This window comes from Periplaneta americana, chromosome 6 (assembly GCF_040183065.1).
Source record: "Periplaneta americana isolate PAMFEO1 chromosome 6, P.americana_PAMFEO1_priV1, whole genome shotgun sequence".
Lineage (NCBI taxonomy): Eukaryota > Metazoa > Arthropoda > Insecta > Blattodea > Blattidae > Periplaneta > Periplaneta americana.
Window position 1 is genome coordinate 39,826,461 of NC_091122.1, and position 14,846 is coordinate 39,841,306.

General features: G+C 36.3%; 1 protein-coding gene across 1 annotated transcript in view; it reads left to right on the top strand.

The window, feature by feature from the left end:
- The window catches only part of Rbp (RIM-binding protein), a 409,454-nt gene extending 394,872 nt beyond the window's left edge, over window positions 1-14,582 (top strand). The window contains exon 25 of the mRNA XM_069827942.1: window positions 14,372-14,582. Within this exon, the coding sequence (XP_069684043.1) occupies window positions 14,372-14,439 (68 nt within the window). The 3' untranslated portion in view covers window positions 14,440-14,582. The remainder of the gene's footprint in view (window positions 1-14,371) is intronic.
- Window positions 14,583-14,846: the final 264 nt, after the last annotated feature.

Below are 14,846 nucleotides of genomic sequence, written 5' to 3' on the forward strand. Positions count from 1 at the left end.
GTCCTTGGGAGCTTGGTCATATTACTGATATTTCTTCGTTTCACTGTTCCTGACTTCCCTCTTCGATCATTTCTACCATACTCATCCCCCACACTTCCTCATATCACTTCACACGAATTACACTCACTGTCGTTGACTTTCTGTCCTATCTGGTGCTTGTTGATTCATGTTTGGTGCCAGCTGCCTCCATACTTCTCTGTCTCGTGCCACTCTCGACCATTGACTTCCCGCTCTGGTTCTGAAGTAGTCCGCCCATCTGGTTTTTTGTCGTCCCACGTGCCGTCGTCCTTCTCTCGGGTCCCACATTGTGATGCGATTCGTCCATTTCTGGTGATCCATGCGTGCTACGTGGCCGCCACATTTCCATTTTAGGTTTTCTGCCCTTTCTACAATATCGCGCATTTTTGTCCTTATTTCCTCGTTTCTGAGTCTTTCTCTTAGTGAAACATTTAGGATCTTCCTTTCCATTTTCCTTTGACAAACCTGTGGCTGTTTTTTCTGTTTTTCTGTCAAGGACCACGTTTGACAGCCATAGAGTAATGTCGGCATGACACATTTGTCTAGGATTTCAGCTTTCGTACTTGCTTTTTGCCGTTTGTCCATGAGTAGGAATTTGAGCGACCAAAATTTGTTCCATGCCAGTCCTATTCTGCGTTTGATTTCATTCTCTGTGTTCTTGTTTAGGGAGATGCTTTGCCCGAGGTACATGTACTGCTGCACATACTCAAGTGGTGATTGTTGGATTTGAATAGGGTCTTGTGTTCCATTGGTCATAACTTTTGTTTTTGTGGGATTCATTGTGAGTCCTACTGTGCTGCTTACTTTGTCCACTTCATTGATCATTTCCTCTAGCATTTTTGCTGATCTTGCTAACAGAGTTATGTCATCTGCAAATCTGAGATGTGTCACTTTCCGCCCATCTATATTTAGTCCATGTGTATGTTTCCATTTCAGTTTTCTAAATTGGTGTTCCAGCACGCTTGTAAATAGTTTTGGTGATATTACTTAGATGAGGTTTTTTTCGGGGGTTTTCCCTCAACCTATTAAGAGCAAATGCTTGGTGACTTTCAGCGCTGGAGCCTGTATTCATTTTCCTGGCATTATTACCATCATCTCATTCAAACGCTTGTTAACCATACCATTTGATAAAGCGTTGTAAAATAATAATTAAAAAGCATTGCAATGTGACTAAATTAGAGAGAAAACATGCTATCTGTTTTTAGTAAATTAAATTATAGGTATATTAACATATTATATTTAAGAAAAGTATTAATGCTTATTTTGCTCAATATAATTTATAATTCTGAATGTATGCCAATGTTAGTGATCATTATAATTTAATTTCATTATCTTAGTGATTAGCACTCCATTGGTAGTGTTGTTAACTATGAATTCAGCAGATCGGGATTCATTTTCTTTCAGGGAAGTACAGGTTTATCTCGCGCCCACTGTGTATCTCTTGTCTTGTATTTTGTTTTATGTTGTCTCAGCGTCAGTTTTGCTCCATGCTGACTTCATGTTCAAGAAGTCCCACTAATTGTTGATGACTGCTGTTGTTGATTCAAAGTTCTCAATCAGAACTGTGAACATACGGGACAGTATTGATAAATTCTTACCCTAACATGGACGAACTTACTATATTTCAAAAACATATTTTTACTTATTCAACATATTAATTTGACCAATCTCATGGTTTAGTAGTCAGAGCTTCTGGCTATAGTTCATGAGGTCCTGGGTTCGATTCCCGGTTAGAGCACAGGAATTTTTTCTTAAAGGGGATTATTCCTGTGTTCGTCCATGGTCTGGAATTTAGGTTAAGTTTAAATTTAAGACCTCTCCTGACACCACATTATCATAATCATCCTATCACATCATCGAGGTAATGTAACTCCGCCTTTCAGGCGCCCCAACCTCAGAAGTGGGTTACTACTAAGCCAATGCCAGGAGAGAAGACCAGAAATGTCGTAAAGACAACCTGGTGGCATTGATTTAAAAAAAAAAAAAACATATTAGCTCTATACATTTAGCACAACAGACGTAAAGTAATTTTAAGCTTTTAAATAACCGTTTGCCTTGATCTGCAAAGCATTCCTCCATAGAATGGTACTTATTACTTTTCCATTCAAAGAAAACTTCTTTCCATCCAATGTGTTTAGTTTTTATTTAATTTAATGTATTTATTGATTTATCTATTTATTCATTTATTTATTCATTTATTTATGTATTTATTTATTTATTCATGTATTTATTTATTTATTCATGTATTTATTTGTTTATTTATTTATTTATTTTTCGAATTCAATGCTGAAAAAAATGAAGAAATGTATTAAGTAAGTTTATCACAAATGAATAAAATAACTTCAGCTCTGTTAGATTTCTGTAAGCCTACTCACATACTGGTTTTATTAAAGTTTAAGTTGTAAGAAATAAGCCTTGTTAGTGTAATCAGATCTAAGTTGTAGTATTCTTCTGTTATAAAATATAACTTTAAATTCTCAGAGTACAAATTCACGTGTAATACTTATATGCAGTATGTACATTTAAGTGGAGAAATAATTTAATATATATGAAATTGTTTTAGAAAGGCCAGAAATAATGAAAATATCAATAAGTAGAACCAAAACTAAACAATATACAACTTTATAAAAGTTCTGTATGAACTTGCATTGTCGACGAGTCATGTTCATTTCTGTGTGTCTATAAGTACAGGGAACGAGACGAAACCCACCACTCAACCGATGGTCTAGCAAAGCAGCTCTACATGGTGTAGGGGTAGTCGATCTCCTGCCAAACTGTGATCGTAATTTCTGGCAAGATGAACTAAAAAAAGCTTTCCTTATTGTTGTAAATGCTGGAAATGGCGAAATTCATTTAGACTTATGTTCCAAATTTCTTGTCTGATGTTTCCCTTTATCCTAACCGCGTCACCTGGGAGCAAAAGCTCTTGTACGGATTTAGCAATTTAGTGGCATGTTGAATTGAGACTTGCTGAGCTAATAGAAGCAAAAATGTTTAAGGACTTTGTAATCGAAAACTTATTTCGTCTAATTTTTCTTCTGTTAAGATCCGTTTATTCATTTAAGGCTTCTTTTTAACCGAGAACGTCTCGTTAAATTTTGTTACGAGTCTGTAGGGGAGATTCGGGTAGTATCGGACATCGGGTAGTATCGGACAGTGCGTTTTTTTCATCTACCACCATATGGTAGTACCTGAATGATATGGTTACGTTTCTCTATGCGACATCACAGAAACGTAACCATGTCAATCAGGTACTATCATCGTGTGGTAGATGAAAGAAACTCACTGTCCGATACTGCCCGACTCTCCCCTATATTCTTGTCTTACCTGTACGAGAAAATCGGAAAACTGACAACGGAAATTTTGGAGATATTTTTTCCACGAGAATTTTTTTCTGAATGTATTGCAAATAAAAATCCGTTATTCCGTAGCAAAGGAGCGGAAGCAGAATCTATTACGAGGGTAAACAGAGCCATAAACTCGGAAACATATAGGGGATCGTGCCGACTGATTTCCTTGAACCGCAGTGATGTTTCGTTTCATACACTCTGTGTTAAAAGTGAACACTGCTATATTTTGGAATATAAGCCTTTGATAGCTTCTTTTATAAAATTATTAACACTTCAGTTAGAACATCATTATTCTTACGCCATGAATAGATCGCAGACATTTTAAATTACAAAAAATTAGTTTCAGGTGAATAATACAGGATCATTCCGTGATTCAACTAGCTTCATTGACGGTCAAATAGGAAAATTGCTGAACTATTAGTACTAACTTTCCTGTTACAAGTTTCGTAGAAAAAATTACTTACGTTGTTAAATACAAGGTACAATAAATATATTTCCGAACTGCATTTGTATTTATTGTGCCGTTAATACCGTTAAACATACATGCCCGTGTCACTGAAAATCATTGCTTCCATACCTGCTGAGTCAGTCTATCAAACAGCGTCATATTGCCTTTATTAAAAACTGAGCTTCAACACATGATTTTGTGCAAACACGACAAGGATCTATTGTGATTTTTTCTGAATTCTCTCCATATAAGTACATCTAATGGTTAGTCTTTTCCTCTGCCTTTTAAATGATGCATTTAGTACAAATTTCAGGCGTTTCCCTGGTTCTAGATAACTTCTCAGTTTCCTGTGTCCTGTGTGTTGCCTACATTCAGGGCAGTCTGGAAAATTATTGATTTCCCCTTGTATGAGATGTCTTACATCCTTAAATTCAATGAAGGTGTTATTTTAGGTAATGCACTTCCACAATAACGTACAGTATTAGACGGACAATAGATCTGTTTTGCCACGTGCTAGCCATTTCCTAATTGTATCGACTAAATACCACACAGTCAGTGTGAAATGTTTGAATATCTATTTACAGTCAGAGAGTGAGTCGTAGACACTGCCCCCCAAACCTAGCCAAACTCTTTTTTTTTTCCTATTAACGTTAGAAAATATTGAATTCAAAATATTTTTCTTGCTTTAGTTTATGATTAAGTTTCTGTGGTTAAATTGACGATTTAATGGCTTCAGACCATGTGTCTGGACTATAATATTTTTATTTTAAATTTCTGAACATATAATAATTTCTATACCTCATTTGAGGAATGGAACCACTGTAATGCTTTTTGTAACACCCTGTACTGATGTGTTAGAAGTCTGCAGGAGTTCAAGCAGCCACTTGGAGAAATACGAGTAATATACTGCACAACAATGCAGTAAAAAGAAAAGTGATCCCGGTATAATGCGTAAACTTAAAGACGAGATTAAATAAAATAATTAGAATTCACATTTCATATGATATCTTGCTTTTAAAAATAAATAGATGAAGTAAATGTAAAATTGGTCCACTGCTGTGGAGTAATGGTTAGCACGCCTGACCATGAAATGAGCGGGCCCAGGTTCAAATCCTGTTTGGGACAAGTTACTTTGGGGTTTTCCCTCAACCAATTGAAGCAGAATTGCTGAGTAATTTTCGGTGTTGAACCTCGGACTCGTTTCGAGCCCAGGTTAAGTTCATGGTGCGGCACTTGTATTGTCGGACCATCGAATCTATGCCTCTTCAGCGCTGTCGTCGTTCTTGGAAAAGTTAACGCCTCTACTCACCCCATTCCACCCGTTTCTCTCCCACTACGTCAAACAGCAGGCCGCGAAACTTGCCGAATAGGAATGTTGCCAAACTTCCGTCAAACAGTGCCATGTCTCTTGAATATTGCTTATAATAATGTAAGGTTAATTATTATTACTTATTTATAATTTAATTTAAGTAGGTCTAATAACGCTGATTGACTTATGCAAAATGCTATTACTTGCTTAATAATATTTCTTTCACCACTCCGTGCTACAGTATTCATGTTGCTTTGACAACACTGGACTGCAAGTGCAAATAAACTGTCCTGCAAGAAGGCTCAAAATTGTGAGTAGTGGGGGAGAGAAAGAGAGAGGGGTAGAAAAGAGAGAAATAGGAATACAGGGGGAGAAATGAATTGCAGAGGCTGAAAAGGAATTAAGGTTCAGTTCGCATATCTTACGGGGGCACAGATCCGATGGTCGGACTATACAAGAGCTGTACTTGTACAAGAGCGCAGCTGTTCGGCTACCCAATCATTCACAGAATAGGAGTGGTAAGCACAATAAGCCTCAGGCTGCAGTGCAAGCCTCCGTATTCTTCCTCCTTAGAACAGGAAAAAAAAAGTAAAATTGTCTGTATATTTTGTTACAGTTTTACTTTGTTTTACAATACCTATATTAAACGATCATATTCCGATATATTGTACCAAGATCAAGCTATAACGGGAGGGAGGAGATAAATGATGTCGCCCATAATCTTGTTATATCTGGATTCTATGGTTTTGCTGTGCCCCCCCCCCCAAAGGAAACTGTTCTCTCTCCGCCTATGGTCGTAGGTATACTTAAAAGCTTTGTTTGTATGACCCTGATTACACATTAGAAAAAATGCTTCTATAAACATGGGATTGCAAATGATTTGTTGTCGAAATAATAGTTAGTAATAGATTTTAATCAGTAACTTTATTTCATGTTATCAGTCACGTTATTTTTGTTTTATAACAGGTGATTAAAAACAGCTTCTTCATTCTCCACATGTGTCTTAGTACAATGTACACAAAACTGGAAAATTCGTAAGTACACACCAGATTACCCTCAGTTAGTATGGCTTTCAGTGCTGGAGCTAGACACTCTTTCAGCCAGAGCAAGGATATGGTCGAGTGCCCATTCCATCTCGACTTACGTACGTGTACATATGTTAATGCACACTAACCTCACATAATTGTTCTTATATAGATATTATTAACTTACATGCTACATGGATATGAACTCATTTCCGTTGGTTTTGGACAGCTTAACCTCCTGAGTTCTGAGAGTATAGTATACTATACTACAATACATGCATGATTATGATATAAGATATGCAGAGACCCGAAGTATAGTATAATATACCTGCATTTGTGCCCTAACTATAACCTGCAGAATTTTTTCAGCATTTTTCCTCATGTCACTGACTTTTTTTTTAATTGTAGAGTTATATTAAACTTTAAAAATAAAACAAAAAATATCTCACGGCTCAGGAGATTAAACTTTAATTCTGAGCTACGAAGTCATTAATGATATCTTCAAATGAAATGCCACAGGTGAAATAGAACTCGACGACGAGAACAGCTGCTATGTAATTCAGAATATTCCCCTTCATTCAAGACTGTAGACCAGGATTGGCAAACTTAATATATCTTGACTACACAACTTTTAACACTATATCACTTCGGAAAATGTATTATTTGTCTTTCTTGTGTTAAATTTTATATTGCCTTGTTAACTAGTTCTGATGATGGTCAATAGCAGGCTGAAACATGTTAACAAGGCAATATAAAATTTAACACAAGAAAGACAAATAAGAACTTAATACATTTTCCGAAACTTAATACCTCTTGGGGGAGCCAATTTGTTTGTGCTTATAAATTAATCTGTTTGCTGTGAAGTGTAGGCTATATTTTTGTAGAGTTGTTGTTGTTTTCTAATGCCAGGCGTTTGACAATAAAGTCATTTGACCTCTTGCACTCCAATATTTTTCAAAGATATTATCATGACCAGCCACTGAAGCACAGATTTTGAGGTGTTCCGAATCCATTTCTTGGTTTGAGTTGCACAATGGGCAGTTAGGGGACTGATATATTCCAATTCTATGCAGGTGTTTGACCAAACAATCATGGCCTGTTGCCAATCTAAATGCAGCTACAGACGATTTTCGTGGTAAATCGGGAATTAACTGTGGATTTTGATGCAGGGAGTTCCATTTTTGTAGAGTACAAACATAACTCAGTCGCCAGAGACAATTATCCTTTGATTCCAATTTGCACTCGAGCTTGGGTTCGTTTCCCGCTAAGGCAGGTTATCTGGTTGGGTTTTTTCTGAGATTTTCCCCAATCATAAGGCAAATGTCAGGTAATCTATGGCGCATTCTCGGCCTCTTCTCGCTATCATCAATTCCAGCGACACAAATACTGCGTCATTAAATAACCAAATTAAAAAAAAAATGATTGATTAAATGGCGATCTTATTCATGTTAATCATGTAAGCATGTATGGCTTACAGCTGTTTCGGTGCTACTTGACACCATCCTCAGAGCTTACTAGTAAGATCACCATTTAATCAATTATTTATATTCAAGTGTTAAAAGTAGTGTACGAAAGATTCAACATGGATAAAAAAAAGTTTAACTTTTCACTTATTCCAGATATTAAAGCTTCTGTGCTGATGTAAGATCTGTGGAATACAACAAAGGAAATGAAATACAACTGCACGATTTTTGTAACGAACAGCAATTAAATAATATTTTGCCTCATGTTTAAAAAAAATATGTCAGTTTCTTAATAAGAAGAAAGGCCAGCAAGTGTTTATTAATATATTAATAAGTGATTCAGTATAGCTTCCTTCTACATTTTAAGAAATTTGAACTAGATTTTGTGACGGCTTTTTAAATTTATATAACGTTATGAATAAGAAGTAAGTGATATTAGTTTAATGTGATGTACTTATTGATCATTTTCATTTACAACTGGCTTGTATGTGTATTTTATAGCATTTTTAATGTACCAGAATACAAGGAGGTGAAGTTTTTTGTATCCACTTCATGATTACTATCCTAACGTTGGTAAATGTCTAAAGCAATTAAAATAAAGAAATCATATTGACTAACAAGAGTTCTTGTGATGGGAATGAATGGTAAAACTGCAAAGGAGATGGAGCGATAATAGTACATTATGCAACGAGCCTATAATGATAGTAATTAAGATGCAAGTATGGATATTTATGAAACGAGCGCAAGCGAGTTTCATAATTTTCATACGAGCGTCTTAATTACCATTATAGTCAAGTTTCATACGACTTTTTATGCTCGACTATATTTCTAACTTGAAATTATTCAGATGTATACATTTTATTTGTATCTGACAAGATCGGAAGTGACCTTGTTCTAGGTCGTGAATTGTGAGATGTGCGCAGACGCAAAAGTATTGATTTTTTCCGAGGAACAATAATGTCATTGACCTTGAAGTAATCCCGTTAAACTTGATATAACCTTGATTATTGAATTCGACATTGAAAAACGAGATGACAAATTGAATTTATTTGAATATTATTTACAATTAACGCTAATTATTATAGTAACAGAACATAACCTTCTGCGACAGTATTGGATTTCCAGCCTCCGTGACTTTTCGCTAATTCTCTTTCGATTGCATATCCGAGAATAATCGATACTTGCGGTTTTATAACGGTACAAAGCTGACTTGTCATTGGCTGAACACCTGTAAGCTGAGTTGTCATTGGCTGAACACCTGTACTTTAATGAGTAGGTGTACTTTAATGACATGAATTAAAGGACTGCTACCAGGTGTATAATTATTACATTTCGGCATGGTCGAGCATAAAAAAATGTAAAATTATTAGTACTGGTATCTTTATAAGCAAAATTATAACATGATGAAGCAAATGAAGAAAATAAGTCCAGCAATAAAATTCGTATGAACACAGATGAGCTTTAAATTTTATAAAATGTAATCTTAAATGTGTTACATTTGTTATTGCAAAGTTTGAGTTCTCACACCCATAAAATGTTTTTATTTAAAATAACTTTCGTTGACAGACTGCATCTAAAAATTCAAACATTTAGAGAAAATTTTAGAATGTAAGACTAAATATCTTGCATATTCAATATATAGTTTATGAGATTAAACATCCCGAGTGTAATTTCTTATCAATTCCGTTTATTGCCAGTATTGTCATGCGAAATAATTCCAAACTACTACATTGCTGTTAGTCACAATATTGAATTTCACTCTGGTTAGTCAGTTCTATCAAACATAGGCCAAATCACTTCAAGAAGTTCAAAACACTCAAATATGATTTATGGATAAGTTTATGTGATTTCTGTCAATGTCAAACCATTATTCTGATTATCACCATTTAATACGAGAAAAATTCGTTCCGGCACCGGGAATCGAACCCGAGACCTCTCAGCTCTATGTGCTGAGTGCTCTTTCCAACTGAGCTGTGCCGGGACACGATCCACGGTGCCGGCCAAACTCCCCTCGTAATGCTTTACGGCCTTACTACCTGCACTTTAGACAATGTAATGCAGGAGCGCATATTTAAATGACTTTTTGGCCATATTCAACATCAGTTTGTGACAACTGCTAACAGTTAATACATCACATATTCATTATATATGAGGTCTCGCCTACCTCATTGAATATTACACGACTACTATGAAGTAGCCAATGTGTATTATCACCATTTAATACGAGAAAAATTCGTTCCGGCACCGGGAATCAGTTGGAAAAAACACTCAGCGCGTAGAGCTGAGAAGTCCCGGGTTCGATTCCCGGTGCTGGAACGAATTTTTCTCGTATTAAATGGTGATAATACACATTGGCTACTTCATAGTTGTCGTGTAATATTCAATGAGGTAGGCGAGACCTCATATATAATGAATATGTGATGCATTATTCTGATATTTAAGATGGCATCTACACTATTTAAAGGCATTTAAGAAGCGATAAATCGCTGAATTATGAGAAAGTTGCAGGAAATATTTGGCTTGCATGGATTGGCCAAAATGTTCTTTCATAAAACAGACCACGAGAAGACAAGAATTCATCTATCTGTATACTAGTCATAACTATGATTTTATCGTAATTGATGTAAGGTTTGGTTGTACTATATTACCATAAGCTCTTGCATCAAAAAAATAGCTATCTTTTCAAAGAAAGAACGAGAGTAAAGTTGGACTGTTCATTTTATAACTTTGAGCACTATTTTTTTTCATAAAGGAATACATGACTTCTAAAATGTCCATTCATTTTCATTGTTATGTTCACATCTAACATTCTTAGTAACATAATTTGTGAACTTTTTTATTCTAGTTGTAAGTTTACTGCTGGGCCCTATTTCACGAAAGTACAGATTACAAATTACGGGAATACAATTTTACAAGTTGTTAGAAAGGAACATATATTTTGTTTCACTAAAGTACAGGTAAACGCTTATAAGTGCAAGTGAAGCTGTACAAAGTTACAGACGTTATTTCTACAATTACACAGGCATTTCTTGAAAAGAGTACAAGTTAGTACATTACACTTGTTGGATGCATTACAATTCTACCTACCTTCGGAGGTAGGTTAATTTATGTACAAGTGATTGTAAAGTGAATATTTTATATGGTGTAACATGTTTGGTAGTCCTTTCGAGGAAGAAGAAAATCACAATGTGTTTGTTCATCTGCGTAGAACATTTAAAGTTCAAACAAATGTGCATTTTGATAATGTCTTCGAGTTCAATGAGAGATTTAGAATGACTTCAGTTAAACTGGCACTGGCTTGAAAGATGACGTCACTTGTGCACCTTCTTGTGCAATTGTATTTTTCCTTATACAAATGTACTAATAGTTTGTGAAATGCATGTTGCAAATCTTGTCAAAACTGAAGACCGTACTTGTACAATTGTAACTTTTAACTTGTTCTTTCGTGAAATAGGGTCCTGGCCGCATCTTTGGCTCTAACTCTAACGTGCTAGTCTTCCATCCAAATGACCGAGGTTCGATCCCTAGCTAGGTCGTGATGGAATTTATGGTGGACAAGGCAGACATTACAGAGGATTTTCTTGGAATATTCCCGTTTCCCTTAGTCATTTCACTACATGTTCCACCTTCTCCTCATTTCAGCTATCATTTCTCATAATTAAAAAATAAATAATAGGCTGGGAGTCTTGGGGGTAGTGCAAGTTTCTGATGCTGACATAGGAAGGGCTTGGAACTCCGGACCTTGGGACTTCTCAGGTATCTAACTCACCTGAGAATGGGAGCTGGCTCCGTCAGTGCTGACACAAGATAACTTTCGGGTTCCCAGGCATCCCGTAAAATACGGGATCATCCTGTTTTTCTCTAATGCGTCCCGTTGTCCCGAGAAAAGTCTTCGGGACAGCTTTCCGTCCAGTATGTTAGAGTTCTAAACTGAGAAAAAAATAGAAAAGTTACAATGTCTATTCTATATTACAAATTACAAACATCGCACTTTATCATTGCAGGTAACTGTAGGTGGGCTATTATGAAACAATTCAATTATTGTGATTTATTAATATTTCTCAAGGCGAGTGATGGCAACATCAAACATTTAGATGAAATCTGGGTGGATCTTTTTAAAAGTACCGTCGAGCGGGGTGACTTTGTGCCATTCGCACATTTCATAAAAAAAACGTAAGGAAGTAGTCTTTAAAACCGTCACAAGGTTTTAAAGACTACTAAACGTAAGGAAGTAGACTTTAAAACCTTGTCACGGTCTTAAAGAATACTTCCATACGTTTTTCGCGAATGGCACAAAGTCGCCCTCATGGCACAAAGTTACCCCTCGCGACGGTACTGAAGGAGAACTCTCAAATTTGAAGAGGGTAGTGGAGTTCATTGTCTGTATCCCCTGGAACAAATGCGTGTGTCGAAAGATTATTTTCTCGCATGAACGCCTTATGTATGTATGTATTTATTCACACTGCAGTGGGTATATACCCGGTGGCAGTGGTAACTAATTACACTCAATAATGACAATAATAAACTTATTAATTAAAAATACAATTAATAATAATACTAATAATTAATACTAACAATAAATAATAATAACAACAACAACAACAGGGAATATACTAAATTAAATGAAACGATCACTTAAAATAACATTTGAAATAAATCTAATTTGTATCTTAAAACTAAGATCGAACTAAAACCCACAAGTATGATATGTTCATATCTGCACAAGTACCTTTCAAATTACATTCATTTCGCTGTCAACTCACTCACTGCAATGGAACTACGACACATTTCACTGATTCTATCCTGATTTCACTAACACTTCAAAAACATTTCACTGTTCAAATACTATGCACTGCCACTATAAACTATAAAACTTCACTGACAGGAACACGTTTCACTTACACAGCACACTTCACTGACACGACATACTTCTTCACTGATACAACACACTTCACTGACACAACATAATTCTTCACTGATACAACACTTCAATAACAACATATCATTTACACCCTTTAAATACTTTAAATACTATGGACTGATGAGAAAAATTAATTGTCTGTAAAAATAGCAAAATCAATGCTTGTTGTAAAATAATTCTTCAGTGAGGATTGTGTTGCTTTTCATGACACGATTCTTCAAAATAAACAATTGTTAAGTGAAATTCATTCTTCAGAGAAATATTGCAAGGCCGAGGCAGATTGATTTATAAGAATATTGTTACGTGAATAGAGTATTTTGCAGCTATTTCTGTAATAACTTGGTAAAAACAATTTGAAGGTAATTTACATGAAAAAGCTTAAACTTAATGCAAATATGCTCCCTAACAATTTTGTTTACTATTTGTTTACTTACCTTTAGATACTTAGTAAAGTGTTTGTGTAGTAAACTTTACTACACACACTTTGAAAGATTGGCATATTTGATGGGTGTGCATACTAAACTTACTCAGTGATAACATATAAGTGTCCCGTATTTTCTTCCAATATGTCTGGGAACCCTAGATAACCTACCTGTCAGCATCGGATTCATGAATGTCACCAGGCCTCCTGTTGGACTTCGAGCAATCATCGCATAGCTACATAGGGCGCACAATGGTCAATGTAAGCCTAAATGCAAGGATACCGGTACGTCCCTCAAAAAGCCGAATCAAGTCAAATTAATTGCTGCCAGTAACAGAAGTAGAGAATGCCTTGCTTGGCCTCATACCATTCATTTCCATCACTATTTGTGCATTGTGCACTACTAACTGTTTGTCTGGAAAATAACTGAAATTAAAACAGTTTTATTACAGTTTTATACTTTGGTTTATGTACAGTAGAATTAATTTTATTTCAATTGATTAGAATGCTGCATATTATAGTGGTAGGTAGGTTTGGATAAGTTCTGAACCCTCATTAAAATGCATTAATTATGGGCTGGTAGTGCAAATAAAGTGAAATTTATAAGTAGACATTCTTCATTGGTAAGTGTAGGATAGCTAATCACCCACCATAATCATAGGTTGTATCAACCCTTTTCTTAGGGTTACAATTAGACATTGGCCTTAGCAACTTCAGTAATAACAACTGTGATCGTTGCATAATGTGGGTCAGTGTGACATTTTGAAAACGTCCATGCTTACGAAAATAATCTAAGATTCTATTAGATATATTAATAAAAAGCATGTACATTATAGGATGAGATTCTCTACTTCATATATTTTGTTTTAAAACATTTTAATTTTTTAGGTTAAAATTATTAAGCTATAGTCCCGTCGCTCTAATATCCGGCAGCCAATTGCGTTGCAGGTCAGCTACATTTAAACGTGTGCGTCTTGTGATTCGCATATTCATTTCTTAAGGCTCGATAAATACTTAATATAATCGCCCGCCATTTTAGCTCTTTCGTTGGCGTTTGCAGAAAGCACACGAAGACGTTATTTGCCGCTCAATTATTTGCTGAATTACATTGCGTTCGATTTATTATCATAGGAGCTACGACATGATAATGTTTAACGGTGTGGCAAATAGATTCCTCGTATGGTAGCTCGGCAACGTAAGAACAAAAATGGCGAACGATGCTACCTAATCTAGACTTTATAGAGCCTTCACTTTCTAAGACGTAAGCAAAGAGGCGGAGTCACGCCAGAAATAACAGCGTCGGGACTATATCTTATATTATAGACTTTGAATTGGACCGAATAAAATAATTTTTAAACAGCATTTTGTTCATAATAAGGTTATAATTTCTCCATCTGCCCGATTTGTTTTTTGCAGGGTCCGGTGGGGGTGGGCCCTCCGAGGGGGAGAGGCGGGGAGGGTCGGGGAGACCGGAGAGGTGGTAGAGGACCACCAGGGGGCGTGGGTTACGATCCTAGAGGTGACCCTCGTGGTGTTGACCCACGGGGTGATCCTAGAAACCCTGACTACCGTGGTGAACCTCCACGTCGCATGGAGGGACAACCGAGAGGCCCTATGGAAGAACCTCCACCTCAACAGCCGGCTAAGGCTCCTGCAACCCCGTCGAAGCCCTTGAAAGGAGTACCAGCAGTTGTGCCAGACTTTGTGATACCGAACAACAAAGAATCACCCACAGGGGCTGCCCCCGGCCCCAAGTTTCCGGAGGCTCCCAACTTGATGCAAAAACTTAGCGAGATGACAGGAGGTATGACAGGAGGTGCAGACACATCTGTTGATAACATCATCTCGAAAGGGAAGGAACTTATCTTCATGAAGTTTGGTCTTGGAGGCA